Source organism: Sardina pilchardus, chromosome 22, assembly GCF_963854185.1.
Source record: "Sardina pilchardus chromosome 22, fSarPil1.1, whole genome shotgun sequence".
Lineage (NCBI taxonomy): Eukaryota > Metazoa > Chordata > Actinopteri > Clupeiformes > Clupeidae > Sardina > Sardina pilchardus.
The window spans coordinates 5,228,044-5,243,766 of record NC_085015.1 but is presented as its reverse complement, the minus strand read 5'-3'; the positions used below and the strand labels follow the sequence as shown (position 1 = coordinate 5,243,766).

At 46.2% G+C, this 15,723-nt stretch overlaps 1 protein-coding gene across 1 annotated transcript in view; it reads left to right on the top strand.

Moving 5' to 3' along the window:
• The window catches only part of ccdc6b (coiled-coil domain containing 6b), a 31,546-nt gene that overhangs the window by 805 nt on the left and 15,018 nt on the right, over nucleotides 1–15,723 (top strand). The window contains exons 2-6 of the mRNA XM_062526158.1: nucleotides 3,551–3,700; nucleotides 8,347–8,475; nucleotides 9,379–9,482; nucleotides 11,261–11,421; nucleotides 14,312–14,468. Coding sequence (XP_062382142.1) covers nucleotides 3,551–3,700; nucleotides 8,347–8,475; nucleotides 9,379–9,482; nucleotides 11,261–11,421; nucleotides 14,312–14,468 — 701 coding nt within the window. The remainder of the gene's footprint in view (nucleotides 1–3,550; nucleotides 3,701–8,346; nucleotides 8,476–9,378; nucleotides 9,483–11,260; nucleotides 11,422–14,311; nucleotides 14,469–15,723) is intronic.

The window sequence follows — 15,723 nt, the reverse complement described above, 5'->3', positions numbered from 1 at the left end:
TTTATGCAACTTACTGTGTTTGTTGATGTCTCGTGCGAGTAATGCCCATATGTATAACTCAGTCATCGCTAACATTATTAGTTGCGCATGCTACCTCTCCAGGTGTTATTAGCTAGCTAGCAAATCGTGAGCTATCAATGAATGACACTTCTGACTTGAAAGGCCATCAGGTTTGCTGTGGTTCTGCATGATGTCACCTTAACTGTTGTAAATTACATGGATTAAATGTAGTTTCATTGTTAAAGGGCATAGCCGTTAACGTGTTTCGATAAGTGTGTTTGGTATTGGCATTTTGTAGCTATCGTGCATGCCTCAAGAAAGACAGCTTGTTCCTCCTGGCCAGGTTTGTCATCGCATTCACGGGACAATGGACAACGTGTTCAGTCAAACTGCTAGCTTGCTAACGAAATTTAGGGGGTTCTAGCAACATGCCGCAGTGTCCTCCTCGGGAATGGATCACATTTGTTTCATTATTTAGGCATCAGCAAAAGGTCCTCTGAGGAACCAGTTATGCAACATCGTCTTTTTGTTGTGGAAATGGTAGACACATGGCTCATGGTCAAACTTGGTGGTGCAAACATTGTTATGGCAATTTGTAATGCACACAGGCAAATACAATATACCTTCTATCTAGACTGGCCAGGGTTGTTTACACGGCCCCCTCCATTACAATCACTGCACTTGGCAGGTTTGGCATATTAGACCTATAAGTGCAGAATCTTTTTTCTTTTTTTTCCTCCCCCAAAAATCTGCTTTTTTTTTTCTCAAAGTCAATGTTGTCGCACTTCCTTGATGTTGCACAATGCCCTGTGATTGACGCACACAGCCTCCTGCCCAGTCTGGTGACTGTTATTCATCCTTGCATGGATTTCATTTTGGTATCCCGCCCCTTTTGTAAGCAGTGGTTTTACTTCGTCACTGCAGAAAACATCCAAATGAAGCTTCCCCTATGCATTGCAGTTGGGACTGAATAGCACTTCTTACAAACATGAAGGAATCAAAAGTGTGAACCCGAAAGGCTGTATTACGACCTTTTTTGTTATCTTAAACATCTAACACCTAGACTCTGGCAAGTTCCTGTGTGCTTCCTCAGAATCTTCTATCAGCACTTCTCTCCTGTACTCAGAAGAAACTGTCCCCTTGGCCTAGATTCTTCTTAAACAGATAAGCAAGCCACAAACCTGACAGTGCTGAGCCCACTGGAGGTGTGTTTTTTGGGTTGTTTGTCAAGAGCGGAGCCTGTTTGAGTCGTTTTTGAGTCGTGCCAGTTGGATGCCCAGTTTGCCCACCATCGAGTGGGCGCACTGGGCACGAGTCGGACTCCAGCTGGGCTCCGCTGGCATCGGTGGTTCTGTTTGACTTGGCCAGTTGCTGCCCAGCTGGGGCCGACCACGAAGCGAGTGCCCTCGGTGAACTCCTGCCACATGCCCCCGGCGCCAAAGATCATTAAAGGGGACATATTATGCAAAACTCACTTTTTGCGGGCCTTTGTGTTCATATTTAGGCCTCTACTGTTCTTATAAACACTCCAAGCGTGAAAAAAGCCCCATCCATCCGTTTTCTGTAGATCAGTAGAAAGACTTTGGTGTCAAGAATAGTATGCTGCTGTGAGCCATTTGGATTGCTCCCTTATTCTGATGTAATACTAAGGGAATTTGCATAGACCAACCCTAGCACCAGGGTCTAACATATGTGGTTGGATGCCGGCTCTGTTTGTAGTCATTTTCACCTGAGAAACGAGCAGCGTAATCAATACACGCAGCCGGAGACGTGGCCAGCCCAGAAACGGGACCAGAGACCAATTCTAACCTCGTTTAAAAAGAGGTATAATATGTCCCCTTTAAGGGCGGAGCAAGATACTTCATGAGAAGCCACTTCCTGGAACCCGAATCGCAAGAGGGAGGGGGGCAAAATCCCCCTTTATGCAGAGCTGTTCCATTGAAGTCTATGGACATGACACGCATGACACACCCCCTTTATGCAGAGGAAGTGATCCCCGTTTTGCGCCCATAGACATGAACTGCGACGACGTATCTTGCTCCGCCTTAAGGATCTTTGCTGGCGCATTTGACCAGCTCGAGCCCGTTGGGGAGGAGTCTGCCCCATGAATATTTGACCTCTGAAGTTCGGCTACAAAAAAGCCACCATCTTTGCCCAAATAAGGAGATCCGGTATCTTGAGATTTTTTCTATGGGAAAATAACATGGGGATTTTCAATTATCGTACCTGTTAAATTCTCGCGGGGATGATGACATTGGAAATGCAGACGTTTTTCACTACACAGTTTTGTCCACTGCCGTCTAGTGGATACTGTGATCTTCGGTAGGTGAAGACGGCACACTTTGATCTTTGCTACCCCAGAGCTAACTTACCATGCAACTTGCCACAGGCAGTTAGCTTCAATTAACTCCCGGATCTCCTTATATGGGCAAATATGGCAGCTTTGGATCCTTTTTGTAGGCGAACTTCAGAGGTCTATATTTGACCAACCCCCCTCGGATGGATGGCCTCCATCTTGACCTGCTCTCAGGTCAGGTGTAGAAGCACGAGCGGTAGATAAAACAGAGTGGCGAAGCTCTCATAGACCTCCATAGAAAAAAATGGCAGCGCTTTTTCCAGGCTTATTCCGCGTTATGGGAGTTTTGGAAACTATTAACAGCCAATCTCTTGGTCAGTAGTCAATGAGTTAATTGATTACACCCTCCAGCATCCAGAAGTACATCCCACCCTCCTGCAATTCAGCCATTCAGCGTAGGTTTGTTGGAACTTTTGATCGTGTGACGGCGACATCAAAGCGTGTCGCAACTCTCTCTTTCTATGGCTCTGGTAGAAGCAGGACCGAGCCTAGAGCAGCTCCCGAGAGCAGATACCCCAGGTCTGAAGCCAAGAGTGTATCCTATCCTGCCTCCAGGATCCCAGCGCTGATAAACTTGGTCCTGGTGGATTAGGTGTTCCAGGTTTGCTGAAGGTGTGTGTGTGCGCGCAGCCCCCGGTTTTGGAGAAAGGGCTGTCGTCGTTGGGAACGGTGCCTACTCACCCCGGCTGAGGCTGCCACGGAGGGATGAAGGATTGATTCCCTGTCAATCAGTGTCAGATGTGCGGGGAGCCAGTCCTGATGCCCGTCTGGCAAAGCGCTTCTTGTGTCAATTGTAGACAATAGATGCTGTGTGTGTGTGTGTGTGTGTGTGTGTGTGTGTGTGTGTGTTGTGTAGTGTGTGTGCCACTCAGTGTGTGTGTGTGTGTGTGTGTGTGTGTGTGTGTGTGTGTGTGTGTGTGTTGTGTAGTGTGTGTGCCACTCAGTGTGTATGTGTGTGTGTGTGTAGTGTGTGTGCGTGTTTATGAGGGAGAGTGACCGTCTGTCTGAGTATTAATGTCTACTTTTATGTGTTGTGTGTCCTGTAGATATGCCCGTATTAGTGAGTGTACAACTGTGAGTGTGTTTGTTTGTCTGTCTGTGTTTCAGTGTGTGTTTTGTGTCACTGCTCATCACTGTTGGCTTCTGTGTGCACCCCCCCTCCCCCCCCTCCCCCCCCCCATACCAAATCTGCAGCAAGCGCGTGCTGAACAGGAGGAGGAGTTCATCAGCAACACACTCTTCAAGAAGATCCAGGCCCTCCAGAAGGAGAAGGAGACGCTCGCGGTCAACTATGAGAAGGAGGAGGAGTTCCTCACCAACGAGCTGTCCAGGAAACTCATGCAAGTGAGTCAGACCTCCACCACCACCACCACCTCCACCTCCACCACCATCATGCCATTCCCAATGCATCAGACCACGCAGCAGCAGCAAGCTGTGGCTAGCAGCCCTACCAACCACGTTTATATTGTTCATTTTAGTTTGTTTATTTTTTTCCCGTTCGTTAAAGGTAGCTCTCTTGCTCGTCACCATTGTCTGCACTGTGGTCTATTTCAATAGTTTGGGAGCTTTTTATTTATAAAAAAAAAAAAAAAGAATGGAACAGGAATTGAATTTTAACCACGCAGGCCAGCACTAGTTTTAAGAGAACTAGATGGTGAATCATTCGCTACTTAATTATAGCATTGTAGCTTTCTTTTTTCTCCTGGAATTGAACACCCTGTCATGCGTTGATGCACACTGCCCACGCCCTATAGTTGTGACCATCCACTGTGACACACACACACACACACACAGACCCAGACAGAGAGAGAGAGACATAGACACACACACAGACACAGACACAGAGAGAGAGAGACACACACACACACACACACTCCCTAGAATTGTGACCATCCACTGTGACCCAAGTGTTGGCAAGGATTTTTACTTCCCTCTAGCTGTTTTTGAAACGTGGGCCTGTGCTTGGCCTTGAGGTCTGCTAAATATTGTTCAATGTTGACTGACTCAGATACCAGTCACCCCCTCCTCCCTCCCCCACGCCCCTTTGCATCCACTGAAGGACTTCTTGTTTTTCTTGCGAAAACTAACATATCTGGTTAGCCCTTGATCGGAGAATTGGAGCACAGTTCCAATGCTTAGGGAGAACATTAAGGGACATAGTGGCTCAAATAAATGTGAGAAATGTTGAACAGGAGATTGTTGATAGCAGGATGCTTTTGGATCCCATTGTTGCGGGGGGGGGGGGGGGGGGGAAAGAAACCTGTCCTGGATTGAAGTCTGTGTGTGTGTGTGCATGACTGTAGGTCATGTTTTTCCTCTTTGCTTAAGAATGCAGCTCTCAGCAGTGTAATGCTGCCAGCCCACATATTCCTGCTGTTTATACATGCACATGCACAGTGCGTGCGTGTGTGTGTGTGTGTGTGTGCGCGCGTGCGCGTGTGTGTGACTTGTCATTCTGACAGTGTGTGTGTGTGTGTGTGTGTGTGTTTTGTGTTGTGTCTAAAATCCTGTTTGTGTGTCTATGTTTATCTTGGTCTGTGGGCCATGTGCACACGTGTGTGTGCGCGTCTGCCTGTGGTGCATATGTGTATGTGTTTTTGTGTGCATAATACGGTGTGCACGCACCGAGTTGATTTATTTGTGTGTGTGTGTGTGTGTGTGTCTGCATGTCAAGGCCACTCTGATATTTCATGTGGAGAGAGTTGTGCACAAACAGCAGCACTGCAAGTTTCCCTCTGATAGCACACACACACACACACACACACACACACACACGCACACACACTCCCAACGCCCCATCAACCCACCACCTGTTAGAAGCGCTTTAGATTAGACTGCATAGACCTCTGAAGTTTGCCTACAAAAAATCTACCATCTTTGCCCAAATAAGGAGATCCGGTATCTTGATATTTTTTCTATATATAAAATGGAGCTTTTGAATCTAAGTTCGCACCTGTTAAACTCTCGTGGGGACAAAGAAATTGGAAATGCAGACCAAAATACCTTGGACAACATCATTTGTGGCCATCTGTAATGTAGCCGGGAAACTGAAGTATTCTAAAACAAAACAAAACAAAACCAAAAAAATAACATAAAGGGCTTTGTAGCCACTTTAGGCTAAGGGCACAGAGTGGCTTTGATTCCCAGGCCAGCATTTTTTGTCCACTGTGCATGGATACTTGATCAGATGCTTACTGTACCCCTGTGCTGCTCCTGCAGAACTCCACTGCTTGGTTGGCTCCTCCTTTGCCCCTGCACACTGCACCTCTTCAGCATACCTCCTACCTTCCTTGTGCTTGTGTTTTTGTCTGTCTAACTGTCCTTGACATGTACAGTAACTGACATTCTATACGCACCACCACCTCGCTTTGTCCTGCGAGTGTCCTTGTATCGGTATCGGCTCTTTTGATAGCTGTGCTGTGCTGTGCTCCTACAGTAATCGGCCTTATTCAGCTGGTACTTGTAATGCTGTTGTCAGGAAGAGCATGCAGGAGCCTACAGCAGCTACACCTGGCTTTTAACAATGACTGAAAAGTTACAAAAACATAGACCTACACAAATGCCTGAAATAAAATGTTTAGTAGAGTAGAGTTCATGTTTGGCTCAAAACATTGCAAATGCAGCCATCTCCAAACACTATCCATCTATCTATCTATCTATCTATATCTATCTATCTATCTGTCTAACTATCTCTCTCTCTACCTATCTATCTCTATCTAGCTATCTCTCTATCTCCCTGTGTATCATTTGCTCAGTGGAATCTAGCAGATGTGTTTGCCCAAAGTGACATGCAACTGCCTCAATAACATTACATTAGATAGATAGATAGAGTCTTTATTGTCCTATAAGGATATTCTTCTTCACATCAGAATGAAAATTAGCAGCTTATCAGGAAAAAAAATCGAATAGCCTAAAATGATTATTATTAATAGACTAAATATAATGTAAATAATAGCCATACACATGCACAAACCTTAACTTTGTAAGGAAAAAAGGATAAGTTAAGTATTTTGTTTGTTTGTTTGTTTGTTTAGTTAGTTATTCACAGGATATACTTTGAATATATATATTTTGTTTATCGTCAATAAGAAAGATATTTCAGTCACTCAGACCTGTCCCCAGATGCCAAGTCAGCAACTGCTGCTGTGTGCTGTGTCTCTGTGCCATTCAGAGCGCTGAGTAAGGATGCAACTAATGAATTAGTCGATCGATCATTTTATCCTTATTTCTTTGGCTGATGCTTTTATCCGAAGCTACTTACAGATGTCAATTAATCACATGGCCAGACTGCCTGGAGCAACTCGGGGTTAAGTGCCTCCCTCACGGGCACAATGTTGGCAGCTGGAGATCAAGACTCAAGACTTTTTCAGGGTCTTACTTGCCGGCATGCAATCCCAGCTCCCTATCCACCACACTACTGTACCATTGGCCTCGATTAATCGATTAGTTGTTTTTATCAATGTCAGATAGCTAACAGTTGACGAAACATCGATCCATGTTTTCCCGAAGCCCAAGCGTAGATCCTCAAAGTTCGCTGTGCACACGCCAGAGATATTCCGTTTACGGTCATAAACCATAAAATATTCAACCTGAAGAGTCAATAATCTGAATTTGTTTAATTCACTGTTGCTGCTCTATAGCTCAGACTCCTCCAGCAGGTGTTTACCTAGCCTTTGATCTTCCCTCCACTGAGCATGGTTCTCGAACAGTCCAGTCAGTTGTAGTCCTCGTCAGGCTTGTGTGTGTGTTTGTGTGTGTGTGTTGATGTGGTTGTTCCCCTTTCTAACCTCACCTGATAGGGCATTAGGGATAGGGAATTGCATCCAGTAAAAAATTCCATGGATGGGTGGATGTTTGCTTAGCACATCCTGGTGTGTTCAAAGCATTTGCATTCTTGAAAGCCGCACTGCACGGAACGTTAATGTTTACCTTTAGTCCATTACTTTAGTATACTTTACAGTCGCTGGGGAAATTGACGTAATGCATCACACTTAGCCAACAGTGGCGGCTTAGAACTGTGTTCATTTCCATGCAGCGGTGTTCATTGAGTTTGGTTTCCAGATGATTTCCAGTCCCAAGTAAGGTGTGTCTTGAGTACGAAAATTTCAAAATGGAAGGTTAAAAACAGGGAGATTTTGGTTGGATTTTTGCCGAGAGTTGCGCTTTAAGTTAGACCCCTGGGTGTACGGTCATGATCCTGGCCGATTGCTGCGCTGAAGGACAGGCTCAGACGAGGCTTAGAGGCCATCAGAGATGCCCACTCACATCCCAGTGACTCACACCACCAGCCAGTGTGTGGTGGCGGAACGCTCAGTGTTGATTCCGGCACCGGAACGCCTGGAACATTCTTACGGGATGGCTCGGCTCCTGGCTCAGTGTTGTTGCTGGTTAATCAGATGTAAATGAATCCTTTGTTAATGTGACGAACAGGCCAGAGAGCTGCTCTGTACCTACAGTATGCCTCATCTAGCTAGTGCTGCTGAATAACAACAGACACAAGCATGCTTAATCAGTCATCCTAGACAAATGACATAAAACCCAAATAGGAAATGAACGACCACAATCATTTGCCTATTGATGATTTAAAGTAGTCCAGAAAACAAAAGTAGGTTCAAAGTAGTTTCCACGGATACATTTTTGTGTGGATTTTTTTGTGTGTGTCTGAATGTGTCTGTGTGTGTCCAGCTCCAAGTCAGAGTGTTTGTTTGTTATTGTTTGTGTGTGCGTGTGTGTGTGTGTCCATTTAAGCAAAGCTATGGATTATGGGTGAAATGTTGCTGATGTATGCACGAGTGTGGCCATACTTGCTATTCATGGTGTTTTGTGTGTGTGTGTGTGTGTGTGTGTGTCTGTGTCTGTGTCTGTGTCTGTGTCTGTGTCTGTGTCTGTGTCTGTGTCTGTGTCTGTGTCTGTGTCTGTGTGTGTGTGTGTGTGTGTGTGTGTGTGTGTGTGTGTGTGTGTGAATCCTAATGTGGTCTGTCTGCCTGTAGCTCCAGCATGAGAAGGCGGAGCTGGAGCAGCACCTGGAGCAGGAGCAGGAGTTCCAGGTGAACAAGCTCATGAAGAAGATCAAGAAGCTGGAGAACGACACCATCACCAAGCAGCTCACACTGGAACAGGTACTGACACCAACAACTCACACTGGCACAGGTACTGACACCATCACCAAACAGCTCACACTGGAATAGGTACTGACACCAACAACACACTAGAACAGATACTGACACCATCACCAAACAACTCACACTGGAACAGTTGCTGACACCAACAGCTCACAGTAGGACAGATACTGACACCAACAACACACTAGAACAGGTACTGACACCAACAACACACTAGAACAGGTACTGACACCAACAACACACTAGAACAGGTACTGACACCAACAACACACTAGAACAGGTACTGACACCAACAACACACTAGAACAGGTACTGACACCAACAACTCACTAGAACAGGTACTGACACCATCACCAAACAGCTCACACTGGAACAGGTACTGACACCAACAACTCACACTGGCACAGGTACTGACAACAACAACTTACTAGAACAGGTACTGACACCAACAACTCACATTGGAACAGGTACTGACAACAACAACTCACTAGAACAGGTACTGACACCAACAACTCACTAGAACAGGTACTGACACCATCACCAAACAGCTCACAGTAGAACAGGTACTGACATCATCACCAAACAGCTCACAGTAGAACAGGTACTGACCACATAACCATCACCATCACTAGTGGCAAAATTGAACTAACGACAAAACACAAGTCGAGAAGAGCATTTTGCTGGAGTCCGATTCATTTAACTTTTAACCGGACACCTTCGGATTGCTTCAGATTGAAAGCAATAAGCCCCGAGAGGAAGTATGTAACACTGATATTAGAGAAGCTAAGGGGCTTTGTTAGGCGCAACGCGCTACTGGAGTGCTTCAATAGCGCGTCTGGCTGCTGAGTTGACAGGATGTTTGTGTTTTATGTGTGTGTGTGTGTGTGTGTGTGCGTGTAGTTACGACGAGAGAAGATCGACCTGGAGAACACGTTGGAGCAAGAACAAGAAGCCCTGGTCAACCGCTTATGGAAGAGGATGGATAGGCTGGAGGCAGAGAAGAGGTGTGTGGTGCTGAAAGGGCTACTCTGGGTTCTCTACTGTACAATGCCAATGTTTCTAATCGAGCGTTGTTGCAAGCCTTACACATTCATTTACATTTATTCATTTAAAAAAATAGACACTTTTATCCAAAGCGACTAACAAAAGACACTTTTATCCAAAGCGACTAACAAAATGGAGGTTAAAAGTTAAGTGTTCAAGCTACCTACATTGCAAAAGAGAGGTTCGGTAACAATACTGTAAATACGGCAACTGAGTCTTTCATTAATGTTGTCTTTTTGGTGTTGTGACAACACTTAGACCCAAATCTATTTTTATGCACATCCTGTGCTAAGCCGTTTAGCTACACGCAACATTTCACCGCCATTTTTATTTCAAATTAACTTGAGCATGTGTCAAATAAAGTTTGATCTGATCTTCCACACATGTCCTGTCCTACTCACGTCAGCTTTACATTGCCGTTTACATTCCAAAAGTGCATGTCATGCTTTGTATAAAGGGTGCAAAAGATGCCAAAAGCCAAAGGTCCGCATACACACCTGTCTTACAAAGATACAAACAGTACAAGTCTTTAAAAAAAAGCAACACTTAATATCACAAAGTAATATAAACATTAAGAGACACGTTTTGGATATTTAGTGTGCAGTGGTCAGTGTCCAACATTCAGTGTCTCGTAGCCTGGTTCTTCTTGCCGGTCCGCTTGAACATCCCCTTCCTTTGCTGTGTGTCAGTGAGACCTTAGCTTGTGGGATAAGTCCCACATCCCATTGCACTGGAACGCAGCGTTAGCTTGTGGGATAAGTCCCACATCCCATTGCACTGGAACGCAGCGTTAGCTTGTGGGATAAGTCCCACATCCCATTCGGTTATTAAGTGATGATGTAATAATGGGATAATAAATATCTTTCCGGGTCCAACGGCTTTCAAACTCACATGTTATTCTCCATAGACAGTAAAATAAACTATTATTTTCAGCTATTCTGACTAGCCTTTAAGAAATGTTTTATCTTATACGGACTTGTTGCCTCAACCTAATCAAATCTATATTTTTCGCGGAAGCCTGGACGTTACCCATTAATATATCGTCTGGCTGCATAGCTATAGTGATTACTTTGTTAAAGTTTAGCGATTTTGTTTTAAAACCGCTAAAACGAAGGTGGTGATGACAACGTTAACAAGTCGCAAAAAACGTCTGGCTGCGCTAATAAACGTCTTTTCACAAAATAGCTGCTGGGTCCGTGACGTCGGACTTAACAACCGAATTGCACTGGAACGCAGCATTAGCTTGTGGACGTGTGTCCTGTGTGGTACTGTACCTTTCAGTAGTGTCCTTGTGGGCTTGGCACACTTCAAGGCTGTATCCCGTTACTGAGGGGGAAACGTGAGGTGAGGGAAGGTAAGGTGACCCAGAACAGTCCGGTCTCAGTGTCCCAGCCTCCTTGGAGTGACCCCGAAATACTAGACCGGACTTCGGCAGGAGGGAGAGGGGGAGTAGTTCACCCCGAAACACTAGACTGGACTTTGAGAGGAGGGAGAGGGAGAAATTCAGAGCATTTAGTTGGATGCAGATTGTTTTGATGAGTGATGGGATTGGTATGGAGGATTCTGGCATACTGTAGTTTTCAAAGTACACAGAAAATGGAATATTTAAGTTTCCAATTAATATAGTGCCTAGATCCCATTACCCCAAGATTTGTGTGTGTGTGTGTGTGTGTGTTCATTATTGGTGTTTTGCTGTGTCATTTCCTGTGCGTTGACGACGTTGATGTCTCCGTCCCAGAATCCTCCAGGAGAAGCTGGACCAGCCGGTGTCTGCTCCGCCGTCGCCGCGGGACATCTCCATGGAGATCGACTCGCCGGAGAACATGATGCGGCACATCCGCTTCCTGAAGATCGAGGTGGAGCGGCTCAAGAAGAACCTGCGCACCACCGAACTGCAACGTGAGTTCCACAGCCTGACCTTTACCCTCTGACCTCTGTCTGTCTGTCTGTCTGTCTCTGTCTGTCTGTCTGTCTGTCTGTCTGTCTGTCTGTCTGTCTGTCTTTATAAGAAGAACCTGCGCACCACCGACCACAGCTTGACCTTTGCCCTCTGACACATCTGTCTGTCGGTCTGTCTGCCTGCCTGTCTGTCTGTCTGTATGTATGTATGTACAGTATGTATGTCTATATGTGTGTGTGTCTGTTAGTCTGTCTATAAATAGGCAGACAGACAGGCTGAGTTTGCTTGCTGTCATGCTTTTTGTGTTTTGTTGTTTTCACGTTTTGTTTTGTTATTGTTTGTCTATATCTACCTCATCACAGTTTATGTTCTTGTGCTAGAGTGTATTTGTGTTTACGTTTACCAGACCCCTTCAGAACATGGTGGAAGACTCTAAGTATTGTCACTGCAAAACATTGACTTTCTGGCCTCTATTACTGTACACAGTCTTTCATTTACATTTACATGAATTCATTTAGCAGACCATTTTAATCAAAAGTGACTAACAAAAGTGAGGTTAGCCCAAATGGGTTAAACATTCAAACTGCATAAGGAGACGTTAAGTAGCAATGAATGTTGCTATAAGAAATACTACTACTGCCTTGCTGAGCCTTTCATACGGGTAGCAATTCCAAAGAATGACCTCTAGGTGGCAGCAACATTTCAAAATCAAATCCAAACCTGGTCACTGAACTGACGATCTACTACAAGGCTTCCTCAACAGTAGAGGCAGTACAGCATGGGCCTGAGAAACACACGGCTTGGCCCTGTGGCGTTTGTGTTCTTCCAACATACTGAAGTGTTAAAAGCTACTGTTGATGTTGAACCTCCCACTGTCGCAAACAGTGCTCTTTCAGCTCTTTTTTTTTTTTTTTTTTTTTTTTTTTTTAAAGCTTTGTTTATGTGTACCTCTTCAGATTGTGTTGGAATGGCAATATTTGACAATTACGGTTCTTTCCAGAAGGACACAAACATTGTCCAGTCAGCCTAGTGAAAGCATGAGGTTTATCAGAAGTTTCGCCTTGCAGGAGCTCGGCCTTATTCCCCTGTCCTTGGCATGCCGAGTGAGACAGTGTTGTCATAGTGCGGTGAAGGGCACGGAGAGGTCACGGCCACGCCATGTGGCCGACGTAACGGAACAGAAATGCAGTAAGTGAGAGGCAGATGTCCTGGTATTCCTGACCTCATCTGCCTGTGACCGACACGTTGCGGAAGCTGCTGTAATAATATGCTTGTCCTGCTGAGTGGTGGGACTGTTGGACTATGAGATGAGATAGACCAGGTGGAGCTATGCGCCACAAGAGTGCGATAGCAAGCAATCATGGTTGTTAGGAGGTCTGGTGTTCGTGTCTGTTTGTTCGATCTAGGAAATCAGCTGATGTGGGTACTCGGATTTCATTTTGTATTTTGAAATTCTGGCTGCTAAACACACCATTTTACACTCCAGTTTTGGGAGGGACAGAGATGCAATTCACATTACATCAGAATGTATTGAATATTGCAATCCTCCCCTCCCCCCAGGCTATTGTTTTGATCTCGTTTTGATTGTGTAGACCTTATAGTGGGAAAAACAGAGTGCTCAAATTCTTGACACTATTGGAAATTTCGGTGCAAACTCTGGTTCATCTTCGTAGGAGCGCTGTGCTTGAGGTCTTGCTGTTTTGCTTGTTTCCTCCCGTTCGTTGGTTGCATCATCAGTCCCACAGTTAGCACACCGAGTTATGACCGTTATGTAGTTTACTCTAATAACCGGTTCAGTGAGATGTGAGGTTGTAGAGGTCTGTGGGTCCTAGTTGTGTTCAGGAAGTGTACAGTGACAGGCCAGTCCACCACCCTGACATAACCCAGTGGCTTACATAAACAACACGACAGTGGCAGAATTACACCGTGTGAGTGTTTGGGCTTACGTCATTTCAGCCCAGATTTCCGATTGATAACTTCAGCTACGTCCGTGAATTTGTCCAACTTCGGATGTAATCGGCGGTGAAGTGTGTATGGAGGTCCACTGATGTATCAGACGTGGAGACCATCCTAGCCTATCTGAGACACCCTCCCTTTGTTTGGTGCTTTCGTGGAGGGAGTTTTGTCTGTCGGCCCCCCCCCCCCCATTATCGTTTTGTGTTTCGCTAATGGAGTGGACTGGGGGGGACATTTGTTTCTTTTTGTGCATTAGGTTATAATGGGGCGTTCAAAATGTTGAGTAAAGTCATGTTTATGTTACATTATGTGTTATGTTACTATTTGTTTTCTATTACATTTATTTTCCAAAGACTACCGCACATCGCACACTTCCGTTTCACTAAGTTTGCGCTCCACAGACTTCAGTGTACTCTTGGTGACCGAGTGGATGTTGGGAGAGTCTGGTTTGAGCGAGGCCCTTTGTGTGTGGCGTGTACACAGAAATGTGATTAGCAAATCACAGATGGAATAGCTGCAAAAGAAAAGCTATCAATCGTGATCAATAGGCAGCCTTCAAGTATGTAGTGGAGTAGATGTGTTTTGCGTATTTCTGTGGGACTGCATTCTCACTTGTTTAACTTGGTAATAATCTGATGGATTATGTTTTGTATTGCACACTGTGTTTGCATATTAGGCTATAGATATTGTTTGCATAATTCCATTGCCTCTGACCAAGGTAGTACGCTCTGGTAATGTGATCTTTCACATGTGATTGCATGTTGATGTATGTCATGTGCTCACGTGTGTGCGTGTGTGTGTGTGTGCGTGTGTGTGCGTGTGTGTGCGTGTGTGTGTGCGTGTGCGTGTGCGTGTGCGTGTGCGTGTGCGTGTGTGTGTGTGTGCGTGTGTGTGTGCGTGTGTGTGGTGTGTGCGTGTGTGTGTGCATTTCAGACACGGAGAAGCGGGCGCAGTACGTCGAGGAGGAGCGGCACATGCGAGAGGAGAACATCCGTCTCCAGCGGAAGCTGCAGCGCGAGGTGGAGCGCAGGGAGGCGCTGTGTAGGCAGCTATCGGAGAGCGAGAGCAGCCTGGAGATGGACGACGAGAGGTACACACACACACACACACACACACACACACCCCTCATGTGTAGGCAGCTATCGGAGAGCGAGAGCAGCCTGGAGATGGACGACGAGAGGTACACACACACACACACACACACACCCCTCATGTGTAGGCAGCTATCGGAGAGCGAGAGCAGTCTGGAGATGGACGACGAGAGGTACACACACACACACACACACACACACACACACACACACACACACACACACACACACCCCTCATGTGCAGGCAGCTATCTGAGAGCGAGAGCAGTCTGGAGATGGACGACGAGAGGTACACACACACACACACACACACACACACACACACACACACACACACACACACTCCCCTCATGAGCACGAGTTACCCATAACTCATATAGGCGCTGTGTAGGCAGCTATCGGAGAGCGAGAGCAGTCTGGAGATGGACGACGAGAGGTACACACACACACACACACACACACACACACACACGTGTTACCCATAATTCATTTAGGTGCTGTGTAGGGAGCTATCAGAGAGCGAGAGCAGTCTGGAGATAGACGACAAGAGGTATACACACACACACACACGCACACACACAGGCTGTGAATGTAATAGCTTTGAGCATATGTTATGATACAGTACAAATGGCACACAGTGAACACACAGTGAGGTAAAGCACACTCTAACCCGGAGCAGTGAGCTGCCTTGATACAGCGGTCCTCGGGGAGCAGTGAGGGGTTTAGGTGCCTTGCTCAAGGGCACTTCACCCGTGGATTTGGACCATTTCCCCCGGCCACATTTGTCCTACTGGTCGGGGATCGAACCGGCAGCCCTTCGGTTACAAACTCCCAGTCGTGCTCTGTCTAAGACATGCACAGGCACTGTGGTGAGGTACTGGCCCTGATGCGAGAGCATTGAAGTACTGTAATAATGACTTGGCCTTGTGAACACAGCTAAGCGCTGTAATCATGAGCTGGCTTGTGTGCGGTTGAACGTGGCCTGGCCACGACTGCTCTTCCCTGGTCACCGCCCAGTAATTGCTGGTGTCATTTCCCCCCTCTCTGGGACATTGTGTTTTCAGCGCCCATCCCTGGGCTGACGACTCCTCCGGGTCGCACATCCAACAGACACACAGTGCTGTCCGTGCCAGCTTGAGAGCAAGTGGCCGTGCCAGTTCTGGAGTTGCTTTTGCCGGCGCGTTTCCCCTCGCTGAAGAGGGCACACATGACCTCGCGACCCGACCGGGCCCGGGCCTGAGACAGGGGTCAGAG